Source organism: Aulonocara stuartgranti, assembly GCF_965226115.1.
Source record: "Aulonocara stuartgranti genome assembly, chromosome: 3".
NCBI classification, from domain to species: Eukaryota; Metazoa; Chordata; class Actinopteri; order Cichliformes; family Cichlidae; genus Aulonocara; species Aulonocara stuartgranti.
In genome coordinates, this window is record NC_138941.1 from 31,320,406 (window position 1) to 31,347,904 (window position 27,499).

Here is a 27,499-nt window from a genome sequence, read left to right on the forward strand (position 1 = left end):
AGTCCCCTCACAAACGGACACAAATGTTAAGAAAAAGGCACTGAGTGCGGGACTAACGGCTCAGCTTTTCCAGGGTGATATGTTTTCATTAGCGTCTTGTATCGTAATGGCATTAAAATACACTTAAAACATCACATTTGCCATTCAACTTCTCCTATCTTTTCGAGTGTCTATTCTTTCACACGTCTAGCTTGACCTATGCTGGTCTCGTCATCATGAGACATCAAGGCTGTGAAAAATAGAAACGTGACCTCTTTTAGGTTTCCTGGTATAAGAGAGTTAAAGCACTGCCTTTTAGAAATGTCATGTTTGGTACAGGGCGCCAAATGGAAGAAAGCTGCATGTCGAATAAAGGTCTCCTATTTTCCTCACGCCCTTGCTGGACCATATTTTGAAACCAGTCCTCCTCTGAAATATGCACTTCCCCACCTGAGAGATGAGAGGAGGGTATACCAGATTTATACCAGATATCAGTGATGTTTCTGAGCGAGTGTTTTTCTGTTTTTCTTTTCAGCTTTTTTTTAAACCTTTTTTTTTTTAGCTTAGAAGAATATAAATAAATTTGATGGGAGGTTTAGTGCTGGTGCTTTCTCATATTCACCTAAGCCAGACTTTCCCAAAGTCTGGGGCCCGCCCCCTAGGGGGGGTGCAGAGCCATTGCAGGGGGGGCGCGGAATGAAAAGGAAAAAAAAACCCAAAACAAAACGCTTGGACACTGCTGGCACGGAGCGCCTCCATAAACGCAAAGCAGGAGATGAAGCATCGCTGAATATGTTTCCAAACCAACTTTATTCTAAGCCAAAGACTAGAAAATATGGTGAAGCATATCTGCCCTTTGGTTTCACCTGCATATGTGCTGAGGTAGGTCTCCCCTGCAGAATTGGTTTTCCCTTCGTCGGGAGCAGCGCTGGGCTCTTCAAATCACGGACAAACAGTATCCCACATTCTTGATTTGTGGTTTACAAACACTTGTTGTAATTACTAACTACTCCTGACATTTTGGAGATGTTAGCTCTTTATACAGTAAAATTACAGCTGGATACAAATAATATCGGGCTGATCCTGCCACGATTTGTTCCCCCGTTCAAATCACGGACAAACAGTATCCCACAGTTTGTTTTTAAACCCATTTTGCACAGAGAGGCATTTTTTGACAAATGTATTGATAGCAATGTTGAATATTATTACACAGGAAAAAAACAACTACATGTAAAATAATTACACCATGAGGCCTCTGCCTTTGTAAATGGAGGGACAGTAACTGCGTGTGTAAGCCTGTAAAACCTGAAGATAGTCAGATTAACAGTATTTTGTCTCTATCTGCCATTCTGCAATTCATCTCATGTAAACGATAACGTGGCGCACAGCGTGACGTGAAAAAAGGCACATACCTTTGACGTTGCATGACGAACTCTGTATTCTTCCTCCACACGTAAAGGCAAAAAAGGAGTTTTTAAAAAATCTGTTTTCGGTGATTGGAAACGCCGTTTACGTTTGGACGACACAGCTGCGTTTTGAAAAATACCTGTGTAGGTGCGGACGTAGCGTAAAAGACTTAGTAGTTTATTTTCTTACTACCTTAATTTATTGCAGATTACTTGTATTTGCTTAATTGTTTACTAAATGTTTGAGGTGTGAAATAAACCGCAGTGGAGCAAAATATGGGTGTGTGTGGTTGGAGGATGTGCGCGCGAACATTTTTCTTGTAAAACAAAGTGGGCCTAGCAAAAAAGTTTGGGAACCACTGACCTAAGCTGTGGGCGTCTGTCGAAGTAAAGAAGTGCAGAATGCAACTGTGCAGAGCAGTGATGCTATTTCATGTCTGGGGAATTGGAGTCCTCACCTTTCGTAGTGTAGAAATGGCATTCAGTCTAAGTTTTATCTTCATGCATGTATGTTTGGCTTTTCAGAAAGTTAGAATCCATCTTTGAAGGTGAGCTTTTGCTGTCGGATTTTTGGAGTAAGTCTGAAAAGCACTTTTTTTTATTTTTATATATTTTTTTATAACTGTGTTCGTGTACACTCGATTGCTTGGTTTCTTTTCTGTTTAGATTTTGTGCATTAGTTTTTTTTTCTAAGATTGTTGCCAAGAAAGTGCCAGCAGATGTCTTTTAGCGTCTTGTTCATCATAAGTGAGCATTGAGTTTTTCGTCAAATTACCTGCATCAGAGCTTAGACTGTGGACCAGGTATGGTGATGTCTTTTTGAGAAACACTGGGCTGTGTACATTGATATGAGCATGAGAGCAGCACTCGTCTAAAAACTGGCAGAATAAGCAGTGGAAAGAGGAGTAGATTGAGACAGCGGGGAGGAGACAGATTGAGAGGAGGCCTTTAGAAATAGGGCAGAGGATCAGAAAGACCTGTATAAAATGTTATGGCCTCATATATATTGCAGGCTTCAGCAAGATGGGGGAGAATGCAAGGAAGAAAAATTGAATGGAGAGGGAGCTGGTAGATGTCTTGAGATTAAGGTTCTTTGTTGTTTAAAATAAATATTTTAATATCTATAAATGGGTCTTTGGGTATTATATGGCACCTTACTGTTAATTCCAAGCTGTAGGTTAATCCGATTTTTAGTTATGTTGTATGTTTTCAATAAGATGTATAAAAGTTGGCTGCCTAACATTTTCTAAGGGCCAAAGTTGACGCCATTAGATTTCTACAGGAAAAGATGATCCCCTAGCACATACACATGGTGTAAGATGTATAAAATAGCCTCTCTCTTTTTCTGTATAGCGGTTTATTTTTTGGTGTCATAAAATGTGACAGTGTGTTGCCTTGCTGTCAGCGAATCAGCCTGTAGAATCTTTCTCTGAACCATGCAGTGTTATTTTAGGATGAGTCTGGATTTCTGTGTCTCTGCAGTACAAGTAAAGTTATGGTTATAGTTGGCCTTTTTTTCTTTTTTAAATTAATTGATAGTAAACATCAGGTTTTATGAGCCCACAATGCTGTGTGTCCACCACATGTGGACTGTAAATTCCTGTTAGGTATTGTCTGTAGCTATACTGATTTAAAATCTGTGTGCATTTCTCTCCCTCTTTAAATCCCTTCTTTCTGTGTGCACTTTTTATGAGTCCGTTGCTTCCAGTCTCTGTACACCTCCTATTACACTGTTGGCTGATGGTCTTGCAGCTTCTGCTCTGTTCACACGATCTCGCATTAATGTGAGGGAATATCAAAGGATCAATTTTTATATATTTTTCGTCAACATCATTGATGTGTCATGACTGTGAAATCTGAAAGTTTTTCTGCAGCTACAGAATGACTTTTGTTTATGCAATAGCTACTTGAAAGCACAGAAATAATGCAGGTTGAACAATCTTTCCACATCTTTTAATAAGTGCATCTAAATTCAGTTGTCGTCATATTCACCTCAGCTTTGATTTGTCTCATATCATCATAGGATTTCTTATATTGTCACAACATCCAGCTGTGTGTCATACAGCATCTTTTCTTTTTCTTTTTCCATTCTTCTCTTGGGGGAGCTGCAGGCTATTACAAATTGGGCATAAGAATAAAAAATAGGTCAAAAAAATACGGTAAAGGAAGCATGTGACACGTCCTTTATGCTGTTTATTGAGGCTTCATTGGAGCAGTGCTTTAATCTGCTACTGCTGTAGAAAGCTTTTATAGACTGTCTTACCTAGTCTATGTCCATAAGCAGTGTTTGCACAGTAGTAGCATGTATGTACTTGCAACTTCCAGCCTTTTTGCTTTGCTCATCCCCATAGCCTTTCCTTTCATCAGGCTTATGCCACACATTTCAATCGTTATTCATCCCCAAGCCTCTCATTAACACCCTGCCAGGGTCTCTTCCAGCAGATCTACAGGTGTTTAGGCAAAGACGTTGTGAGCAAAATCTGTCTTTAGCTGCATCATTTTTCTCTTACTGTCTGTTCATTGTCCAGCCATCTGCTCCATTCAACATCTACCTTCCCTCATCGCTTCAATACTTTGTTTTTGTGTCCTGTTCATGGTTCTTCTGCCATCTGTCTCCTCCCATAATCACTGACACTTGCTCCGTTTTTTCCCTCTTTCTTATAAAGTAAAGTTTAGTAAAGTAAAGTTCATTTTTGGGATCGTGAAGACTTAATTTCTGAAAGCTTGATAAGCATAAAGGGAAAGGAAAGAGATGAAAGTGGACCACATAGGGAGAGATGATGGTGGGGCAAGTAATGTCTTTTGACTTGTTGCCAAGTAAAGGAAAAGAAAGATGAAGGGAGAAAAGCAAAGGCAGTGATCAGAGGGCAGTGGACAGTGGGGGGGCTGCCAGTGCAAGAGAGTTTACACTTAAGAGAAAAGGAGTTTTATGTACCTGACTTAACTGCCTCTTTCTTTTTTTTCTCCATCCATCCCTAATATTTCTGCTTTTAATTATACATGGGCTGTTTGCCAGCCATCTTCTGATGGCCTGAAGAGTATAAAAAAATCAGAATAATCCATGTTTTCAACAGATGTTTCCATTATTTGTTTAATGTATTATCTCTGAGTCTGCCATTTGTGCGACATTTAATGGCAGGTAATCAAATCTTTGAGGCATTTCATGTCTAAACACCTTTAAAAATCCAGCAGTTTGGTGATTACTGCTAATTAGTAAATGTTGGGATGCAACTGTGGCTGATTGTGGCAAAACAATTGGATCTACTGAACATGATCACAGGAGAGGAGTTTGTCACATAAGACCACAGTAGCAAACAACTCCAAAATAACTGCTACTTCAGTTACAGAGAAATCCCCAGAAAACCCTCTAAACAGAGCAATTGCTATGAGTTTCAGATTTAGCCATTCTTGTATTTTGCCTGTTTATGTTATTGTATTTTGCACAACTCTGTTGCTTGTGAAGCTCGCACACAAAAATTTCCCTCGCATGTGCTGTACCAATGTACCTGCACATGTGATGTGACAATAAAAGTGATTTGATTTGAGTTTTACTCTTTCATCCCTGCTTTACATATCTGTGACAGTGTTTATACCCACGATACTCTTCCTGAAGTCTGTTTGGTTTTCTGTTGAAGACCAAACAAGTTGTTCGCTTCATGTCTTGCAAATGCCTTGGCATAAAAATGAAGCTGCAAGTGGTTGAAAATGGCTATTGAGAAGATGCGAGAATGATCTGAATCTTAATTACACAAGCGAAGAGTAGAAGTGAGAGTATAGACGGGCATCACTGAGAGAGAAAGAAATAACGAGCAGCTGGAATGAAGGGATGAATTCATGATTTGTAAATGGATGGAGGGCTTCTGGTCAAGCTCCTTTCATTACAGCTGGGATGAATATAAATGTGTGTGCATACAGGGATGTGTTCATTATGTTTTTGGCTTTTTTTTGTGTGTTACTATGTGTTGGTGCCTATGTGTGCTTTTAGGCTGTGCATTGTTTTGGGAGGGTGAGCTGCACCGCTTTGGTAGCTGTCTGCAGCAAAGGGATTAGAGAGGTGGCACCACTGAAATGTAGCTGATCTATTTGAGCGCGTGTGCATGTTGGTGTTTTTCTGTGGTTGTATCAGCTGTGAATTGTGTGTGTTGCAAGTCTGAAAGGGAATTGGATCAGATTACAAAAAGTCTTGGCACCAGATTAACTCCAATCCCCACAAGAGAAGAGGGGAAAAATGAGAGCTGTAGTTAAAGCGAACAGCATAGCGATGTTTAGATGAGGTGTAGAGTGTGACGTATTGTACGATTTATGTAATATTTGCTCCGTGAATCAACTGTGCATTGAACGTTTGCGTGTCAGCTTATTTTCACATTTTGATTCCCTCATATTATACAAAATGCTGAAAGTGTAGCCTGTATGAGCTTTCATGACATCGACTGTTTCACTGCTTTCAAAATGAGCCTGATGGCAGGACACCTGGGGTTTACTGAAAATTAAGATCAGTGTCATTTAGGAAACAAACCAGTGTTTTACGCCTTTTGCCGTTTAGCAAGTGCTGGACGCTTAGCATATATTTCTGAGAAGAGAACACTTCAGTGCTGCTCCGTAGCGTTGCAAGTTTGAAATTTCCAGACCTCCTAAATATTTAAACGCAGTAGATTATGCTCATTATGTTGGATGTTTTACATCGGAGTTGACTTCTGAATAACCGAACTACAGTACATTTTCTCAAATCTTTTCTTTTGCATCTTTTAGCAAACCTATGTGTATTTATAGTTTATTTACTTTTATTTTATTAACTGTGCTGTATTTTATGATTTTAATCTGCGGAATGAACAATGGACGTGAGTGTATTTGTATGCTACTGAAACATAAGCTCTGATTCAGTTTCACTTTACAATGTTAAGTACACCGAATATAAAGGAATCAATCTTTTCTATTCAGGAAAGTTCTGTTCAGGACGTCGACTAAACGTAACGCTAGTACGCTAGTTTTATCCTTTATTTGATGGAACAGTGGAAAAAAGGAAAGCTCAGACTGGGGAAACATACTCTGCGTTAGCTTTACGGCATATGGTCATATGGCTCCCATTCGCAACCCTTTGAACTAAACTGCAGCCCCTGAATTAATCCCACTACTTGTCAGTAAATTTACGAGCAATACACAACAATGTCACCAGACTTACCCATTTAAAGAATCAGTACCATCGATTGTGTGATTGATTTGTTTTGCTAGCTTTGCAATGTACTGCACATCACACATGCAGCTTAGGAGCTTTGTAGCACATTACTATGACTGTCCCTGGGCATTTCATGACCCAGCATGTGTCGATGTCAGTCTGGTGGTTATGGAACATTGGGAGATGGCAGGGGATTGGAAGGATTTGTGTGCAGTGAATTATCAATATTGTTCCTCTGAGGATTTGCATGTTGAGACAGCAATCTGACAGTGACAACCTTGAGACAATCATTTCTTGTTTTTTAGTCTGAGTGAGTCTGCAGACCTGGTGACAGTGGAGAGTGTTTGTGTGTATATGTTGTGGTGGAATTTAGGAGGATTTTTTTTTTACTTTTTTCAGGCTGAGTTTGAGGGCTTAATGTAATTGTTTTCCTTTTTTGTTTTCTTTAGGTCACGAGCAGTTGTCCAAGCATTTCACTACATATCGTACTGTGTATGACTGTGTACGTGACAAATAAAAATTTGAATTTGAATTTGAAAATCTAAGAAATAAATCTTGAAAGCTCTCTTTCTCTATCCCTTCTCTCCATGACTAATCCTAAGCTAGGTTCCTGATTTTTAGTTCAAAGATGAACAGTATTGTTATGCCTTGCACCAGCCTTCATCTGCCAGCATTTTTGTGTGCATGTGCCTGCGCGTTCGTGCGCGTGCATGTCCTTGCAGAAATCAAACGGCAGTAGGCTTCAAAATAAAGTGGGGGCACCACACATAATAGACATTTCTGAAGAGACGTATTTTCTTTTTTTTCCTTTTTTTGATGAGACCAGCTGAACCCAATATTTCTTGGATATGTCAAAAAAAAACCTTCCTGAAAATTGGCAGTGTGCAGTAGATTTGCAGGATTTGGTGCTAGAAACTGTCTCTTTGCAAGTGCCTATTTTGTTCAACAGCTACAATAGTATTTTGACACAAATCTTTGTTTTAATTAGGAATTTGGATATTAACAGTCCCATACACACTGACTGGGAGCCTAGTGAGCCTTTCTGATAAGTGACAGACCATTTATGCTGTTGTCGTAAGCAAATATAAAAATAAACCTAACAAAGTACTTTAGATGTGTAAACCTAGCGAAATGCACACAGAAGCAGACACAATCTGTGAGAAAAGCAAAGTACCTGGACGGGTCTTGACGTCGTCATAGTGGAATCATTTGTACTGCCTCCCAGTTCATGTTTAACTGTTCGTATCGTCCATTCAGGAGTGAATCGGGTGATAACTGTCTAGCAGCATGCAGAGGTGGTGGCAGTGTTCAAAGAACCGATATAAAGGAAAAACACAACTGATTGCGACCGTTTAGTCGGCTGATGAAGTCCTTCGATCGGGTTTGTTTATTCTACACAAAGTGAGCGCTGAACTCAGCCACCCTGTGTGGACTAGAAAAGTTAATAACAAATTGCTCAAAGATAAATTGGTTTCAAAAACAAGCGATCAGTGACATCACCTCTAAATAAAGCTTAGAGGCAGAAGGTAAAAGATGAGTCGGCGTGCAGGGCCATCAGAAGACACGTGACTGTGAAAAAGTACTGTACCAAGCAAACATAACAGCTGATCTGAAAGCTGTTGACTTTTTGGAGTTACAGAAGATGATCATTAAAAACTGTGTTGTGCAAAAGTCTTAATCCAGCCCTCCTTCTGTTTCTAAGGAGACAGACTTTCTTCTAATATTTCTGGCTTTCTGAAGGTTTTTTTTCTTGAACTTTGGCTGCTGCTTCTCTCATTTTCAGTCCAGTCCTCGCATCTGACCATTTATAGAGGAAGTTTTTTCTTTCCTTTTTTAAAGCCACTTAACACTGACCTGTGAATCATTCAGACATAAAACGGCATTTAACTCTAGCCAAACCAGTGCTGTCTCTACACACAAATTTTAAATGATATCTTTAGGTACTTTGTTACGTGCATTTTGTCACAAAAACAGTTCATTAAGTGTTGTCCCCATTAAATTAATCTTAAACTTAAAAACGTACGTGTGTCTGTGTGTATTGTCGTTTAATAAAAAAAGACTGTTCAAGTGGAGGACAAATGTGTCACGACTTAAAAACAACTCTTTACAACAGATGAGCAGTTTCTGGAAGTCATGTCCTTAAGAAACAGGAAAAAGTCAAACTGCCAGGTAATATAGTTTATCGTCTACTGTTGACAAGTTTCATCGGAAGTGCTCTTAATAGGATGACTGCCAAGAAGCCTTTATTAAGAGAAACGAGGAGAGGATGAGGTATGCCAAATTGCACAAGCACTGCAATGAAAAGCTAGCTGTCATCATTGGAGGAAGATATGTTGAGTTTTTGTCACAATCATTATTGTAAGACATGGAAAAAGTGAGATTCAACTAGAAAAACATGGATAAAGATAAAGCGATGCTAATGATTGTGACCACTGTTTATTTTCTAGAGTTTGTTGGGCTTATAGATCACCAGCAGACTGTGTCCTATGATATATTCCATGGAAATATTTGCCATATTTTACTGTCAAGTGGTTTTATTAAAATAAGGTGGCTTTAGCAATTAGTCATTGTATTGTATCAAGCAGCCGTTCCCAATCCCGGGCCATGGCTGGTACTGGTCCGTGAGTGGTTTGGTGTCGGGCCGCGAGATTTGAGGCTCGGGTGTAAAATTTATGGTTTTTGGGGTTTTTATCCTTTTATCCTTTTCCTGGCTCTCTTCCCGTGTTGTAGTAGTCTTATTTTGAAAGAAATATTTACGCGTTACCATGGCGACCATAGAGGAATAAGGGGCAGAGAGGAGGCTCTTGGCGCATTTCAGGAGGACGCTGCTAATAAAGTTACACAATTACACTAAATTCATGTTTATTGTATTTACCAAATACCACAGTTTGTCTAGGCCGTCATGGTTTGGTGTGTAACTGGTAAAGGTCGAGCTGCTTCTTTCACGATATTGGTTTCATTTTTTACTTTTTTGCCCCCCTTGGATATGATCAAGGTGTTGGGGGCTTCAGTGGGTACTGTGCGTCTGCCAAAGATGACAAGTTCCTGCTGAGTTTAAATTTTGACTTCTTGTTACCAAGTTGTAAATGATTTCAAGGTAAAGTATGTGTAGAGAGGGTAACCAGGGATACGGGCCTCCATCATTTAAGTTTTCTGCTATTTTACCTCTGAATACTTCCTCTAATCTACTTTCACTCTGTCCTGTTTCCACCGTCTCTGAACACTTCCCCCGTCTGTCTTTGTCCTCATTTGATCATCCATCAGTTTTAACTCCAACTCCCCTCCCTCCATTGACACTCAGCACCACGAATCGTTCTTAATGCATTTTGTTTCACACGCTGACTCCGTCTACCTCGTACAATACCTGCTATCCATCTCTGTCACTTTTTATTCAAAGCTATACACCAGTGTCCATTCATCAGTGCTGGGATCATTTAAGCAGAATCAAACACTTGCAGCAGGGAGCTAAATGTGTAAATGCTCCTTATGCTTTTTACAGATGCTTAAAGAAATGTGTGCGCATGCTTTCATGTGCATGCTGGTGACCTCTCCTTGTGCAGTTCATTGACTTGGCTGCCAGACCTTATAAAACGGTGACCGCTCAATCTGTTACATTGGCTGCTACTTCACTGACTCACTGTGTGAGCGCAGGGGGGAAAAAAACACCAGTGCAATATGGAGTCACACACACTGGTACAGTACATGTGGGAATCTGTGTGCACTTGAAGTCAATGGAGGTGTGTGTTTACATGTCTGTTTGAAGGCTGCAGTGTGCTTTCTCATCTCTTTCCATGAGAATTCATCTATTAAGTCTTGGATCAAATAACTGGCTTCATGCAGGAGGTTGAAGCAAAGGTGAATAAAGCTAAAAAATGGCATTCTGGCAATGTGTGTCCACAAAGTAGCCCAGCAGTTGTGCCATCACCAGAGATCAGGACATATAGCTAGTATGCACACATGTTTGCATGTGTTTAACATTGTAAGTTTTCTCTGTGCTTGTGAATGCTTTGAGTCAGTTTTTTGGTAGAATTTGCAAGGTACTTTCATAAATAGGTCTTTTTTTTTTCTTTGAGAAGAAATCACTACTTTCTGAATTTTGTATTTTTATTTTATTTTTTTCAGTCAGTATTTGATGCATGAATTTGCATGTGAGTCTGCATATTATACACCTGATCTGTTTACTTGTGAGATGAGTTTTCTGGGGGCTGATGCAACTCTACAAGTTTTGGGATTAATAAGACATTTTAAGCAGGTGTTATTTTACTCAAATGGACAGTTTGATTACAGACCCATGTGCTAGCCTGGTTTTATTTTTCACTCTAACTGCGTTTCCACAACAGCGATGCTCTGTTCAAGTCTTATTTAGTTGCCAGAGTCTAATTGCTGCAATTTAGCTTAGGGCCATCTTTGTCTCTGCAATCAATCTCCGTCTTTTCCTCTGCCCGTTTGAATGTCTTAACATTTATGATCGCCAAATGGAAAGCAAAGCAATCCTGAAGGCATTAAGCTGGTTTAACAATTAAGAACTAAACAAGCATGTTTGTTTAAATACAGGAGAGAAGCAATTTAGGTCCTTAATTTCTCTTGGTGAATTCATCCTAGTCTGATTTAAATAAAAAGCTCAACACTACAAAACAAGATTTGCTTTTCTCTGGTTTGTTTGGACATTTGATTACTTGTGGCCTTTAAATTTTATTCTAACATTTGCGTTTTGCTTTTTCCGTTTCTCAAATGCGGTAGATTTCAAATAATGACAAAGCTTTGATTATAGGAATAATCACTGAGATGTTATCTGGGGAACTTGGGCTGGTCTGATTGTTGGTGTACCAACCAATCACATTGCTTTGCTCACATCAGGATTGTAATTTGTGTAAATCTGCCCAGTCTTGAAATTATGGGCACGATAATAAAGGTTATTTATTAGGCATTTATATTCCAATTACACTCTGTATGCAGCTCCCACTGGGTGAAATTAAACTGGTGCTGAGACAATCCAAAGTGGGAGTTTGAAAGATGAATGAATGGAAAGCGCTTGTATTGGCCTGCTAACATGCTAATTTCCATCAGAGGTGTGTTACTCTGAGAGCAGCGATGTACAGCTTTGAGCAGGAAAGCATTTGGAGTCGTGCAATTTCAAAGAATACCAATTACACAAGGTGATTATATAGTTAGATTTTGTTTGGGACAGTTACGATCGGGTGCCAGACTAGTTTCTTTTAGACAGTCATTCCAAAAACTCTAAGGAAGAAACATGAACTATAATAAACAACTAGTTCAAAAAACTGCAAATCCTGCTTGACATTAAAATCAAAGTGGAAATTGAAAAGAACCAGTTGGTGATTCTCCTTAGTGCCTTTTGTTTTCTGGAAAATAAGGTTAAAATGCAATTTTCCATAAAACAAAGCAATTTTATATGGTGGATTTCATAGTTCTGATTAATAGAACATCATAACTGTGCCAAAAAGAGAATATTTGTTGGCTGACTATGTGGAAGTCGTGAGATGTAGTTTGCACTTTTTCTTTTTTTTTGAAGGCTGTTGTTAGAAAGTGAGTCACATTAAGACGAAATGTCAAAACCTATTCATCATTAATGACCTATGTGCCTCCAAGGTGCAGTATAAAATCAACATGTTTGTGATCTGCTGAACTGGTAGCTCCATTGTTATACTTTTGCTTCCATGCACTGCACAGGGTTGACTCCACCTGATGTGCACTGTTGTGTGTTCGTTGGTGACGCTACTTCGATGTAGCAGGGGTCTAGCCCTTCAGAACATTGAGACCCACAACGACTAATCAGAAATGGCTTTGCAACACAACAAAAAACAACAAAAACCCAGGGTGTTAAATCATCCTTAGGACTTCTCAGTTTCCAATCTGTTCAGCTGTCAGTGGTATATGCCAGAAGAAGCCCAGCTCGGGGCGGCACTATGGTGCCCACAGGACCCAAAGGTGTCCCTCCAGGTGCTAAACACAACAGGACAATTACTAGATTGCTTGACCATAGCCTGTAGGGTCAGACTTGTGTGAGTGTGAGAGATTTTAGATGCGTAGCTGTATTAGATCCTGGTCTTTTACACTTCTTATTTAACCATCATCCCTTATTTTCTTCATATAAACTTCTCAGACATCTTAATTGAAGATCCCCTTTCCAGTAGAAAGTAGTGATGGGAAAACAAACTTAATACATTGGCAGTGAGCAGTTATCTGACCCAATGCACAACCAATATTTGTGGAGCTTTTGATGCTATATGTCTCTCTCTATGGATCCCATCTATCATTTTGGGTGTGGAGGTGTTAATATGTAATAAGCCCAGGGTGGAGTCTGTAATTAGCTCACAGTTTGTCATTTGCCCGTTCACATGCAAATGTTGGATCAGCTATAAAAGGAGACGCGAGTTTCCCTGCTATGCCCAAGGGCGCTTGGAATAGAGTATGTGGGCAGTACCTGAGCCACAGCTACCCCTTTGTCCACCCCTATTATGCTCTGTTTATGATTTCCTTGTGGCACTTCTACACTGTGCACATCATTTAAAGGACATTTCAAGATCTCATCCCCAACAGCATCGACACATTGGCGGTATAAAGTACACGACAAGGGTTGTGATTATAATTATAGTGTAGTAGATGAAAGGTGGTAGAGAAAATGGTGTTTGAGATTGAAATAAATCCCTCTTGATTAATGACCTGATTTTGCATTAAGGAAAGATGAAAACTGCCCTTTACCTGCTTGATTGTTTACACAACTAATGCTACCAGTACAACTTGGATAATTAAGAGCTATAAAATTGCTCTGATGTGATCTTTTCTTGCTGCAGGTTGGATACGAGAATGCAGGAACTGTGGAGTTCTTGGTGGATAAACACGGCAAACACTACTTCATAGAGGTGAACTCCAGACTGCAGGTTGAACATACGGTCACCGAAGAAATCACAGAGTGAGTAGAAGTTCACCTTTTGTAGATGCTGGGGTCGTTGCATTTTGCATGTGTTTCTTTGGGGTGATTGGTCCATAGACGGGGATTCTCTAGGACCTGCCGATATGCTAAAAAAATCAGGTTGTTGGTTGTGTTTTCTTAATTGTTGAAAAATAAATAAATCAGTGGCTGTCTTGCAAGCTGCACAGAATGCAAAGCTGGGTCACTACTTCAGTCTAGACCTACATCTGTTTAGATAAAGAGAGAAAGTCTTGGTGCTTAATAAATGTACAGTCATGAAAAAATAATTCTCAGTCCTGTAAGAAGCTAAATATACTCTTACTGCTTCTGTAGGTATTAAGAGGGTGAGCAGCAGCGAGGTTCTACTAATTAACTGCTCTTGATTAACTGATCAGCAGCAGGTGTGAGCACACCTATAAAAGCAGGTTTTGGCAGTTTGCTGGGGTGTAAACTCGATGTCAATATCTTCTCACGGGTAAATGTCCCAGCACCCTAAGATCAGACCATTCAATCCTTAAAAATTAAAATAATTTTAATCAATTCTTAATGGCATGTTTGGTAAAAAATAAACACCTCAAACTGTCAAGCACGGTTGTGGAAGGGTGGTACTTTTGGCTTGTTTGCAGCTATAGGACCTGGGCAGCTTGCAGTCAATGAGCCAGCTTCTCTGTGTATCAAAGTATTCAAGAGTCACATATGAGGCAATCTAATAGCTACTGTAACTGGGTATTTCAATAGAACAGTGAGCATAGCAGCAAATAAGAATGGCTGTACAGTCAAGGCGTTGCTGTGGTCCAGACCGCGAGCTGCTTAAAATGCTGTGGTAAGAAAAAAACATATGTTGTGCATATGTTATATAAGTAGGTAATAATAATAATAATAATACTACATCATGTGAGCATCCAAATATTTAAAGAATGTTTAATCTTCGTCAGGTTTTTTGTCGGAATAATCAAGCTTCACTTTTGGCAGCATCAATGTAAAAAGCTTCCTGCTCTGAAAATTGTCTCAGGTAAAGGCAGTGAATGTTAGAGGTACATGGAAGAGGAGTGGAGTTTTAAGTACATGAGGAGGCAAAAATGGTCAAAAAGCAAGAAAGAGGGTGAAATGGACAAGACAGAGAAAGAGGAGATTGACAGAAAGCTGACAAGTACAAAGAGATGGCTGCAGGACAGAGGTGATTAAGAAAGAAGAGGACCTGAGCAGGTGGAAGCAGTGAAGAGAGAAGCTGCAAGATGAGGTCAGAGGAGGGTCGAGAGACAACAAGTTTAAATGGGACAGGAGAGAACGAGAGGATAATGAAAGCTATAAATAGCATTCTGCTCTACTGATGACCTGTGAGATTTGCTCAGCTGAAACAACACAGATGAGACACAACATAAGACACAAATGCCAGATAGGTACAGATCCATTGGCACTGGAGTTGCACAAAGACTGACAAATCTTGGTTTTAGCACTAATGTGTGTACACACAGAAAACCACAATTAGACTAATTAATGTAGGATTTTCTGCCTAATTTGCTGCATTAATAAACGGAGCTGACACACTAACCAGTGCTACTAACACTAAGTTATTGGCAGATGGTGGAAACAAAACATCTGCTGCACATGGCAAACACATGACTGACAACTTGATTTCTTTCTTCTTAATCAGTTTCCACACTCTTGTCTTGCATTAGCTTTTCTTTCTGTTGGTCTTGTTTTTTCTTAAAGGATTGAGGGATTTGCATTGCAGCACAGTTAATAAGCTCTGAGTGGAGGAAAAACATCAATAAATATTTGCTATGGTGATAATTTAGTCAAAGAACTACTAGCATTGGAAAGGTCTTCTGAAACCATTCATTACTCTGCGTTTAAGTGTGTGCCCTTAAATTGTAGGTAATTGCACTAATTATTCGAAAGACGACATTTAAGGTTCGGCATTTCTTATCAGTCCAGATTTTGGTCGTTTAAAGAGAAGTTTGCGTTCAGGGTTGTCTGACTAGGTGAGAGCTTGCTTTATTCAAACCAGAAATGTATCAAGAAGTCTTGTGCCTAAAACTTGGAGCCAGAAAGACTTGAAAGCCACTTTATTAGGTACAAGTTGATAGTTGTACCTAAAAGACGGTCCACTTTCAGTGGTGCTTTATCTTGCTGGAAATCAACAGATGTGTACACTGTATTAAAGGGATCGATGTGATCAGCAACACGTGTGCAGTTTTTGGTGAGCCTGTATTATATCCTTAGTTTCTTGTTCGAGCAAACAGGAGTGGCACCTGGTGTGGGCTTCTGCTGCTGAAGGCCATCAGCTTTAAGGTTTAACGTTTGTTTGGAAATGGCCTACGGGCTTCCAATCAGCTTGAAGCAGTCTGGCCATTCTCCTCTGATTTCTGGCATCAAAAAGGCATTTCTACAGAACTGCTGCTCTCTAGATATTCCCTCGTTTTCTGACCATTCTCTGTAAATCATAGAGCGATTTGTTTAGAAAAATCCCAGTAAAGTCGGTCAGCAGCTGCTGCTCAGTGAAATTCAGAAGGCCATCACGACTGTGTCAACATGCCTAAATGCGTTGAGTTGCTGCCATGTGATTGGCTGATTAGATATTTGCTTTAACTAGGAGTTGAACAGGTGTTCCTGGAAAAAGTGGCTGAGTGTATTGCCTTGCCAGTGCCCCTAAGAGGTACAGTTTATTGATTTAAGCCCCTGGATATCCCGTGCCCACACATGCAACATGTTTCGATATTCTTCCATGGACTTGAAGTGGGCCATGTAGTTTTCAAACCCTGTGTGTGTGCAGATTGTTCATCATTAAGTCCTATCAAAAATGTCAAATAGTTTATTTTCAAAAGCGCTTTGCTTTTTTCTTTCCCCCCCTTCCCTGCCTTGGCTAAGCTTAATAGTTTATAGTGTTGTAAATAACTGTAATTGTGCGAAACAAAGGCAGTAACCTTCAGAGGTAAAAAATGAAGCCGCTGTGGAATAGCCATGTCCTTAAATATTCAGTGAGTCATTTCCCAGGCTCTCACATTAAAAATGCCAAGTGTAACAACAGAATTAAATGTTCCATGTATAGCTTTTAAGAGGTTTTGGTCTCCAGCTAGCTTCTCTCTGCATTCACAGCTTTATGGTGGGTCATTTTATGACTCTGGTGTTTTTAAATGGTTTATTATGTGCTTGTTATTGCCCTTATATTTGCATTATTAGGGGTGCAGATGCTTTGGCTTTGCACAAGTTGGTAATTTGAGTTACTGAACTGGGCACGTTGGCGGTGTTGGTGTCTTTTGGACTTGAAGTGCAGAGATGTGGTTAGTGTGTCAATAATTGAAACGATTCGTTTGCAGCATGTACATACCAGAAAGAAAAGATGGCAAACATGGGTCTGCTCATAAGAACACTGAAACAAAAACTGCTCAACATAAGACTGATGCACTAATATTAGAAACATTCCTACTGTGCAAAAGGCACCAAAAACCTTTGAGTTTACATAAACATATCTTTAATGTGTTATCTTTTTAAACAAACCAATTCTTAGATCCTGATCTGCTTTTTTCTCCTTTAGTCATGTCGCCGTATGAATGATAGAAACTAAGCAGAGCTATACTGGGATAGTCTTTAGGAAGCAATAATGTTAGAATAAGATGGCATGTATATAATAAGTCGTGCATTTCATATTTGAGGAGCAGATATTGCCGTGATGTAAACACGTACTGCTGTACTGCTATTGAGTGCCGTGCCAAGTCCAATATATTTGAAACTGGAAAGGGACGCCAAAGAACTGTGGCAATATCATACTAACATTTCATCTGCTTTCAACTCAACAAGGACGTCTGTATTATTGCATCATTCTGCATTATTTGTGAACACCAGATATGAGCAATACTTCTACATTGTATATCCATGTTTTTTTTTTTTTTTATCCCGTTATTTCACTGCAGCCTCATCCACCTGTCCCCTGCTTGTATCAGCAAGACAGTAAACTGACACAGTCATTCTCATGTATTACGGATCCCCTCTTATCCGTCCTTGCAGCAGTTTGTCATATTTTGTTCATCCTGCAGAGAAAACCCCATATAGCTGAGGTAATTTGACATTTTGGGGAATTGGGGTCATTTGAATTGGCAGGAGTGCAGTAATTACTTGAATCTGGGCAGCTCTCCCTGTGAAACGTGTTTGAAAGTTTCAGCTGTCACACGCACAGCTTTCATTTCAGGTTTAGCTCAAAGCAGCCAGGGTAGGGTTACTCCCGATGACGGCTGGAAAGAGAACAGTGCCTGAAAAGGTGAAGTTCAGTGTATATTCGTCTTAATTGTAGAGGAAATGTACTTTTGAGACTAACATTGCATTTGCGCGCAAACGACAAGTGAAAACTGTATTAGGGCTTTACTGCGTCCATTCATCTTTGAGCTCTCCGTTTCACTTGACTGCACTTCCAACCTGAGGTGTGAGCACATTAGTTCTTGTTTTCATGCGAAATGCACTCTTATTAACAGACTTGTCAGGGAAATATTTTACCAAGTTCTGAAACTCTCTGCTGAACTCGCCGTTCATTCCCCCGCGCTCTTCCAACATTGTTTTTCACCACTTTAATATCTTCAGTTTAATTCATTCTGTATTCTCTGTTCAATTTAGCTTTCTCCAACCTGGCTGCAGCGGAGTCCTAGTTTAATTTTATACCTTAATCCTCCCTCTGCACGCTCATTCAAAACATTTATGTACGTCCGATGGTCACCATGCCAGTAAGCCCTACAATCATGTAATTGGATTATCTCCCTTAAATTAGTCATTCTTACTCCACATCTTTATTCCTTATCTCTTCTATGTTTGATGTCTGTCACTTTTTGGGTTTTCTAGTTTTCCTCTTTCTGTCGTGTATGTGTGGATTACTGGATGTCCATTATCACCTGTAATCCTTGGCAGGCTTTGCAGGAGTTGATGCTTCATGTAATGGTGCTCATATCATTTCCACTTAAAAACGGCAACATAAGTCCACAGGTGTGGGTTTCTCTTCGTGTATGTAGCTGGATAATGTGGAGAGTTGACAGGAGAGCAGGGTCCAAGAAGTGGCCTGCGGCTGGCTAAAACACAGGCTGCCGCAGTGTCCTTTTGGACTATGCTTCACCCTCAACCATTTGAACTCTTGTCATCCAGTGTAGTTGAAATTTGGCACCAAAAGTACAAGTAGAGTCAGTGGCTTCGAACAAAACAATAACTCTCCCGTGAATCTCTAGAGGTCTCCAAATGTTGGCTTTATCTCGCCTGAACTATCTAGCAGTAAAAATGTTTGTTGACATGAGGTTTGGAGCAGATTTTTCCTCTGTTGCCAGCAGCTATTTAAGAATTTTGGTTCTCAACATTGGGCTGATGTGGAGCTGGGTATTTGTATTTTGATTTTTAAATGTATGAAAACAGTCCCACAAGGCATACTGTGCCCAAATAACAGAGGGAGGCGGGGCTCACAAAAATCCACCTGAACACGGTGCTCCTCAAAGCCCACTCACTCCTCTTTAAAGGAAAAAAAGTACAACCTGCACATGTACATTTCTTATCTTCACTTTCCATCCACACGGGGATACTGGATAAGTAGAGTGCCACTACTTCACCTGACTGCAAACAGGAGTGATCAAACGTTATGCAGATCCCTTATTTCTATACATGTTAGTGTCTCCAGTGAGAAGCTAAGCTGGTAGTAATAGGATGCTATCTGCAGCGAGGGTTAATATAATACGTATACTTTCATGTATCAAAGTTGCCTCCATCTCTCTCTTTAATCCTCCATCGCCTCTTCCTCCATACCATTCTGCCTCTTCTGTCGCTCCTCCCTCAGGCTGTTCCCTTCATCTGTCTTTCCTCAACCAACTTGGCGCATTTATTTCTTGACCTCTGCCCATTTCTCCAGCCCTCCCTTCTCTTTGTCACACCATTGCCTCCTGTTCGCTCTTCCCGTCTCCCTGCACCATCCTTTCAGCCCTGTCAGTTCCTCCCTCCGTATCTACCGCTCTCTGTCAGAGCCGTGACTCCTTCTCTACCCCTCTCCTTGCTCTCCTCCCCCATATCCATCTCTTCTGTGTCATCCTCTCCTCTCATTCGTATTCACCTCAACATCCATTTTCATTCATCTCTCACAATCTCTGTCCTTAAGTTCACCTTTGCCTCATCCATTCTTTGTCCCTTTATGAACTTCTCCTTTTTTTTTTTTTTGTCCTCAGTCTCTCAGTCTGCTCTCTTATCCTGCTGTCTCATCACTCTGTACCTGCCTGTCTTTCTGGCTCCATTCATTCATGTACTAGTGCAGGCAGCAGACAACATGAAAGATGGTTAAAGAATAGCTTTGAAGTAATGAAGTGACATTGCAAAGGCAGCTTCACACATGATATACTAAGATGCAGCAGTTAACCTGGTATAAATGGCTGAAATCAGGCCTACACAGATGTCTTAAGCATCTTTTATTAAGTGTCCACAGATCTCAAGTCCAATGGAGGAAAAAAAACTTCCTGACCTCGAAAGTCAAAATCTCCAGTCTCATTTTGACTTTCACCTGGACAGACGTGCCACCAGGAAGCACTGATGAGCTGACCTCATACATCGTAGTTATGTGTGAATTTAGAAGTTTGCCAATAAAGGAAGGCGCCTGACATGAAGAGCTGTGGAAGTTGTAATCAGAATCTTCAATTTGACACTGAACTTTATGAGGAGGTGCTGTGGAGAGGACATAATTGCTCTCACATGCGACCTTTGGAAGAATGTTTAAAAGTCACTGGTTAAAATTTGGGCACACTCTTGCTCCCATATTCATAAAGCAGGTCATATATTGGGTGATTATCTATACTGTTTCGTGGGTCAGTGGTTTAGTTAATGCTACATAACTCCATGACAAATATTATGTAGTTAGTCAAGAAACTGAAGAAGTAAGGCCAGGGTTATATCTGCGGACACTACAGATGAATTGTTCTTCTACTCGGGCAGGAGTTTGCTAGCAGGGAAGAATCACCTGAGACCCATTAGCACATAGACCTCACATTGCAGGATGCCTTAACCAATCCAGTGAGACCAGCCCCAGTTCTGTCTCAGTACAAATGAGTGTAAAGACGTTTGCATTAAATAAGCAGTTCTGTACTGTGAGTTTCTTTTCCTGCATTGTCCACTTCCGATAAATCTGTGCAGGTGCAAACACAGTAAGTCTGTAAAGACAAATAGCAATGACACATCTGCTGATATCGCCACAAACCTTAGATTTTTCTTCTTAAACATTCTTCCTATGTTTCCATATGTCCTCCCGCTTGCTCTCCCATAACAGATGCTCTTTTCACTTCTCCTCCACCTTCTCTCCACATTGCTCTGATAGTAGTTGTCTTTTTTGGTTTTCCACAGCTCTGGCGTCTTGACAGGGTGGTGTCTTTTTGACTGAGAAGGCATCCTCTAACTTTTCGCTGCTGCTTTTGCTTTGCTCTTTCTCTCAGCAGTGGTAATGAGCACGTACACAAGTGTCAGTGAGGAGGCGGAATACCACAATCTGTAATCGGAATGAACACACTCACTCACTCGCACCTCACTCTCATTCATAGATGCACACACAAATACGCCCCCGTAATGAAAGATTTTCAAGTCCAAAGGCATCAACGAAGACGTGCGCACACTCAGAAATACACAGGGAACATTGTGCAAATACCTATTCATCTGTGTTCCTGCTTTCCCGAATTCTTCAACAATGGAGGCAGTTCTGTCTGGGGTGTCTGCGTATGCGACAGACAAAATGTGAGATAAATGTAAGATACATTTTGCCTGGGAGGTATACCCTGTGTGTGAGAGACGCTCGTCTGTCTGAAAGGCACAAGTGTGTTTGTGAAAGACTGCGAGACCGCCTCTGCATTCAGCTCCAGCTCTGTCTTTGAACTTCTCCTCTCTCAAGGTTCAATTTGTCTGTAATTTAGCTGTAAATGATCTTTCCTTTGTACGTTCAGTGTGTGTTTCTGAGTGACTGTGTGCACCAAGTCAGGGTGTGTGTGTGTGAGTGTCCACATGCTGTCAAGGGACCCTGCACATTCGGTTGATTGGTGGACAGGAGTCCTTTAGATCCTAAAGTGATATAATTATACCCCCAGGCTCATGCTGGGCTCTGAGTATTCTAAAGAGACAGTGAGCGATTGTGTGGCTGTTGTGGAAAAAGGGGTTTTTAAATTAAATTTTAAATCTTCATACGTCTTCATATAGGCCTCGCAAAGAGTGCACACGAGTTCCTGAACTAGTACATATGTAGTGATGGAAATCGAGAACCAGTTGTAGAAAAGCGGTTCTCAGTCAAATTTCTTGGACTTGTTAGTCTGCCCATCGATCCCGCTTATCGGTTCTTGGACTCTCGCTACAATCAGCTTTCAGTTTGCATGTCAGGGGAAAACGGCGACGTTGTCTACAGCGCGGATATGGACGTTTGTTTTTATTGCACAAAAGGCTGGATGTTTGCAAATGCAAGTCTGCCACTGCTTCTCTTTGTTGTGGAGTACCGCAGGGTTCTGTGTTGGGCCTCATTACGGTTTGCCTTGTACATGTTACCCCTGGGTTCCATCTTTGACAAGTATAGAATGTCCTGTCACTTTTATGCTGATGACATTCAAATCTATTTCAAATTGTCTGATGACCTGCCAGCTCCTTTGAATCACCTGTCTGACTGCTTGAAAGAGGTCAGAGTGGCTGTCGGACAACTCTCTCATTTTAAATGAGAAGAAAACTGAGATCATGTTATTTGATAGTCATACTCCATATGATCAGCTAGCTGCTGGATTTGGTCCTTTTGCTAGCTTTATTACAGACAGTGTAAGTAATCTAGATGTACTCCCAGATAGTTGATTTAAGCTGGAAAAACGGGTTTCCTCTGTGGTTGGTTCTGGCTTTTTTCAATCGCGCCAAATTTCTAAGGTCAAACGGTTAATACTGCGCAAAGACCTTGAAAAAATTATCCATGCCTTCCTGACCCCCAGACTTTATTATTGTAACTCTCTACACTGGACTCCAACTCATTCACCTCCAACAATTTCAACTTGTCCAGAATGCTGCGGCTCTCCTCCTAACTAGGGCTAAACGATATATCGCATTTGCGATAATATCGCGACATGATCAAGTGCAATTTTCTAACCGCAAAGGCTGCGATTATACTCTGGACATGTCCAAATTCATGGGCTGCATCCTCCTGAGGCCGCATTTGTAGACCGATTACGTCACAGCGACGCGCCGAAGGCTGTCCAAATTACTACCATATCCCAGAATTCATAGCGCGGCCCAGCCAAACTCCAGTTTCCAACAATGGCGGCCGCTACTAAGTTTTAAAATTACTCATACTAATCTTTCTGGGTCACAAAATAAACTTTTAACATATTTTCATATTGCAAAAGTGCTTCGACGTTTTCAGAGGCGTCTGCTACCCACCAGCTCGACAGCTAGCCGGGAGCTCGAGGGTTACTGATGCGGCCGAGAACGGCACAACTCCCGGCACATCATTTTCAGATCACCGCGGAGTTTCGCTGCTCGGGTTAAACGAAAAACTGAGTGTGGTAAAGCCACTGATTTTGTTTATGTATATTTCTGCAATCTGCACATTGTACTGACTTTCATTTTAATGTTTACACCAGGGTTCCTTGTCAGCACTTTATGCTCAGATGTTTGTAAACTAAAAATAAACTATTGTGTATGTTCAAATATACTGTTGTGATTGAAGAAGTTAAATAAAAATGTCAGTCATCAATTCATGCATCACCTCATGTCATCATAACAGAGGTCTGTCTTCCAGGAAAGAACAGTTTAAAATTAATGTAATATAGTATTGGCCATACTATATGATGTATTGCTTGTCTTTGTTTAATAATACAGAAGACAAAGACCTTAAAAAATAATCGCATATCGCATCGCAATCGCAATATTGGGGCAAAAAATCGCAATTAGATTATTTTCCATAATCGTTCAGCCCTACTCCCTATCTCTAATCACTAAGGATTTTGTTCTTCGTTTTACTGTTTTTAAATATTTTATTGCTCAGTGTAATCATTTGTCATTTGCTTTGTGAAACACTTTGTGTAACCTGGTTTTAAACGTGCTATATAAATACATTTGTATTGTACTGTATGCTAAGCTAGCCGTTAACCCAGAGTGAAAGCAGCCAGGGGCCCGTTCTTCGTACGTCGCTTACTACATCCAAGATCAAATGACACATCCAAGACCAAACCATCGCGCTAACCGTGAGCTCGCTAATCCGGTTCCCCGAACATACCTGTTGTTGACGATTAGTACAGCTGGACGCAGTAATGTGACATCACTGGGTGTCGTAAAAGGGGCTACGCATCGATAGTAGAAACATTGATCGGCAACCCGCTGATTGGTCGGCGAAAATGTCGAAGGGGCGCGCTCGGCTCGGTATTTTCCGGCAGCAGAGCAAGAACTCTTGATTGAGGGATTTCAGGAGTTTCAGAGTTTAATTAAAACGCAAGGGAACACTGCAAAGGCTGCAAAAGCAAGGAGAGAGGGCTGGCAGAAAGTTGCTGACAAATTAAACTCGTAAGTAATTCAATAATAACAATAATAATGGAGTGGGTTTATATAGCGCTTTTCAAGGCACCCAAAGCGCATGACAATACCACTATTCAGTCACTTTATTATTTATTCATAGATTTATTATATTACACTATATTATCCAATATTATATTACATTATATTATATTGTTATATTATATCCCCTTTCACATTAGAGCCACAACAGGACCCACTAGAACATGGGAACAAGTAAAAGTGAAATATAAGAATATTCTACAGAATGGTAATATTTATCACTTATATTGCTTGTCGTCTCTTGGACAGAGACCCTGAAATAATCTATTTGTTTGTTCATAAAAGCAACCAAGAAAAGGGCAGAGCAAAAAAAAGACAGGTGGTGGTCCTGCACCCCCTCGTCAACAAGTTGGTTAAGTAAATAATACCCTCACGGGAAAATCGATATCTCTCTATGAGCACACTGTCACGCTGAGCTAAAGGATCCTATCTGTCCCGCAATATACGCTGGATTCTGAGGACTCTCCTTATCAATCTTGCAATGGGTGGCTCGCGTAAACGGACAGGACATGGCTGCGACAGACTTCCCAAATCCACCTTCGCTTTTATAGCCGTGGTCTCTCATCTTGATTACACGAAGTAATTTACAATTACTACTCTAAAATATGAATTACATCTGTAATAATCACATACATGTAATAGAATGTTAATAGTACATTTCCCTTTTTTAGGAAATGACCTGTATGTATCTGTGTGACATCAATAAAAGGATCAAGTGCTGCATTATCTTTAGTTACATTGATGTTATTTATTTATGGTGAAACAGTGGTGGAATATCGCTGTTGCTTTCGTATAAATGAAGCGGACATACCTGCGTGGCCGCGAGCTAATCCTGTTTACATAAAGTGAACCTGCTCCCGAGCAGGTTTACGCTTACGGCTCTGTTGCTATGACAGCAAGTCCCGGATGAGCTTCGGGGAACTGAACGATCCAGGATCACACGAAATCATCAACAATCTAATCCAGCTAACTTACTTAGCGAGGTACGAAGAACGGGCCCCAGATCCTGAACTTCAACAGGTAACAAGCAGATAAGCATTTAGTCTGCAGCCTCCCCTTTTTGTGCTTGTTTTTATCTTTGCTTTGTGTGGTCAGCTTTGTATTCTAAGTGAAAGAGCTTAGATGTGCATCCTCATTAGCAGTTTCTGTTGGTGTTTGGGGTTGTAGCCTCAGGTTTATGTTAAATGGGGATTATGAGACTGTTTCAGCTATTTTTACAGAGTAACAGAAAAGTAATGTAACGAGTAGTATAACAAATTACTTTCTCCTGGGAATAATTAAGAAACGTACTACATTACTTTAACGAAAAGTGTTCGGTGTAATATATGTAGTAATGACTTTTGAGTGGAGACTCCAAAACTTACCACAACAAAGACGGGAAATGCTTCAACAGACATTTGAATCGATCGTGAATCACTAAATTATCAATTTCCATTCCTACACATGTGTCAAGTCGATATTCAGTTCAGAATAAGAAAGAAATAAGGAAATCGCAATAAGAAATTCTAACAGTTCATTTACAGTTAGCAGAATATTTCCAGTGTGGAAATTGTCCTAACAAATGAAGCTGCTCCACCTTCCAACCATAAATGTTTCTCAGTCAGTGCCTACATCCTCTGTTTGAGTCACCCCATCAAGCTCCATCAATTCAAATCCCTGAAAACAATCACAGGTACACCTCATGTGAACCATATCTCACCTTCAACACTAAAGACGAACAGTCTGATATATGGTACAGAAAGCTCTGGCTTCAGCGTCATATCTGGAAAAACTGCTTTTAGTTATTGTTGCTAGCTTATAAATGACAAATGCAAAATGACTCAGCATTTATTGCTTTGGTAATACCATTAATTATTTTTAATTAACAAACCTCACAAACATGTGAGAGTGGTGGTGTTTGAATGCTAATTTGTTGTAGCACAGGATAAAAGTTGTGGTCAGTAAGGCAAAGTTGCAACAGTTGACTATATGCAGTAATTGTTTAAAGTACAGTTTGAGACTCTATCCTGTCAAAATTCACATACAAAACAAGTATAAATGTCATATAAAGGAAAGTATCTGCTTCATGACAGCCTCTGCAGCTGCTGCGTTTTTTAGATTCTATAAATAGAATGCAAAAAATCTAATATGTGCTCATGTGTATTAAGTTTCAAATGAGTGACATGGCCAGATCTACAAACATGCAGTCCATGCAATATCTGCAGCAGACTTGGACTAAAGAGGGTTTTTTTTCTTGAGTAATAACAGAACTTTGGGAGGAAGCCATTATATTTTGTGCAGCATCTTCATTTCATCGTTGTCTTGCCAGTTGTTTTCCATTCTTGGCAGGAAAAAATGAAGCTTTCCAGGCAGCTTTTAACCCACAAGAAAAGACAGTTAAACCTGTTGTATTGCAAGATGGAAATAAACAACCTGTTGCCACCAACAGTCGGTGTTATGTTGAAAATAAATTGTGCATGGTTACTTAACAAAATCCATCAAATTCATCACTGACATAGCCAATCGACGATTTTTAAACAGTAGCTTGCATGTGAGCTGTACTGACTGTGCGATGTGCTTTTGTGTCACAGTGAAACTGATAAACACGTTCTTGCATTGCTGTGTTCGATGTTAAGTCTAACATTTCAGTTGTTTGGAGTTCTTGCACTGATTAATCTGTGCGGTGATAGAATAGGGTAGGGGTGGGGAATCGTCCAAATGGCCCAGGGGAAGAAGCTGTTAAGTCTGGAGGCGTGGGACCTGAATGACCTGAGTGCTCTGACCAGAGGGTAGCGGATCAAACCAGGTGGTGGTCGGGGTACAAGGGGTCACCTGTGATGGCCCTTGTTTTACTGAGAAGGGAGGATGTGGTGATGGCCTTCAGGAGTGGCAGAGGGCAGCCAATTAGTTTATTGTTACTCTCTGCACAGCCTTCCTGTTCTCAGTTCTGGCCCCTGCATACCAAACACCCAGGAAGTGGGAGAGCACGCTCTCCACTGAGGAGCGGTAGAAGGCCAGAAGCAGCATCTGGTCCAGGTTGTTCTTCCTGAGGACACGCAAATGCAGCTGCTGCTGAGCCTTCTTTACCAAGGTAATGGTGCTGTGGGTCCAGGTGAGACCAGCTGAGATATGAGTGGCCAGAAAAGGTGGAGACAGGTTTCACCCATTCTCCCTTTATAGGGGAGTGGTCCTGTCTGTGTCTCCTGAAGTCCATTATTAAATTTAAGTATGTTCAGCTTCAGCAACGGTGGGAGCCCAACCATGTTTGTGTCATGGGTTGGTGTGCATACATGTGTATAGGACATATAGTAGGGGGCTGAGAACGCAGCCCTGTGGGGATCTGGTGCTGAGTGACAGTGGGGGGGGAGAGGTGAGGCTAGTTGGTGAGGGTAATCTCTTAAAGCTGGTGGTGGTATTTTTTTTATTTTTAAATCCATAATCGTGAGGATTGGCCGTACT

The 27,499-nt window shown here is 40.6% G+C and overlaps 1 protein-coding gene across 7 annotated transcripts in view; it reads left to right on the top strand.

The window, feature by feature from the left end:
- pcxb (pyruvate carboxylase b) overlaps positions 1-27,499 on the top strand; it is a 323,320-nt gene that overhangs the window by 51,560 nt on the left and 244,261 nt on the right. For all 7 annotated transcript variants that reach the window (XM_082527995.1, XM_082527999.1, XM_082527997.1 and 4 more), the window contains one exon: positions 13,374-13,492. In XM_082527995.1, coding sequence (XP_082384121.1) covers positions 13,374-13,492 — 119 coding nt within the window. The remainder of the gene's footprint in view (positions 1-13,373; positions 13,493-27,499) is intronic.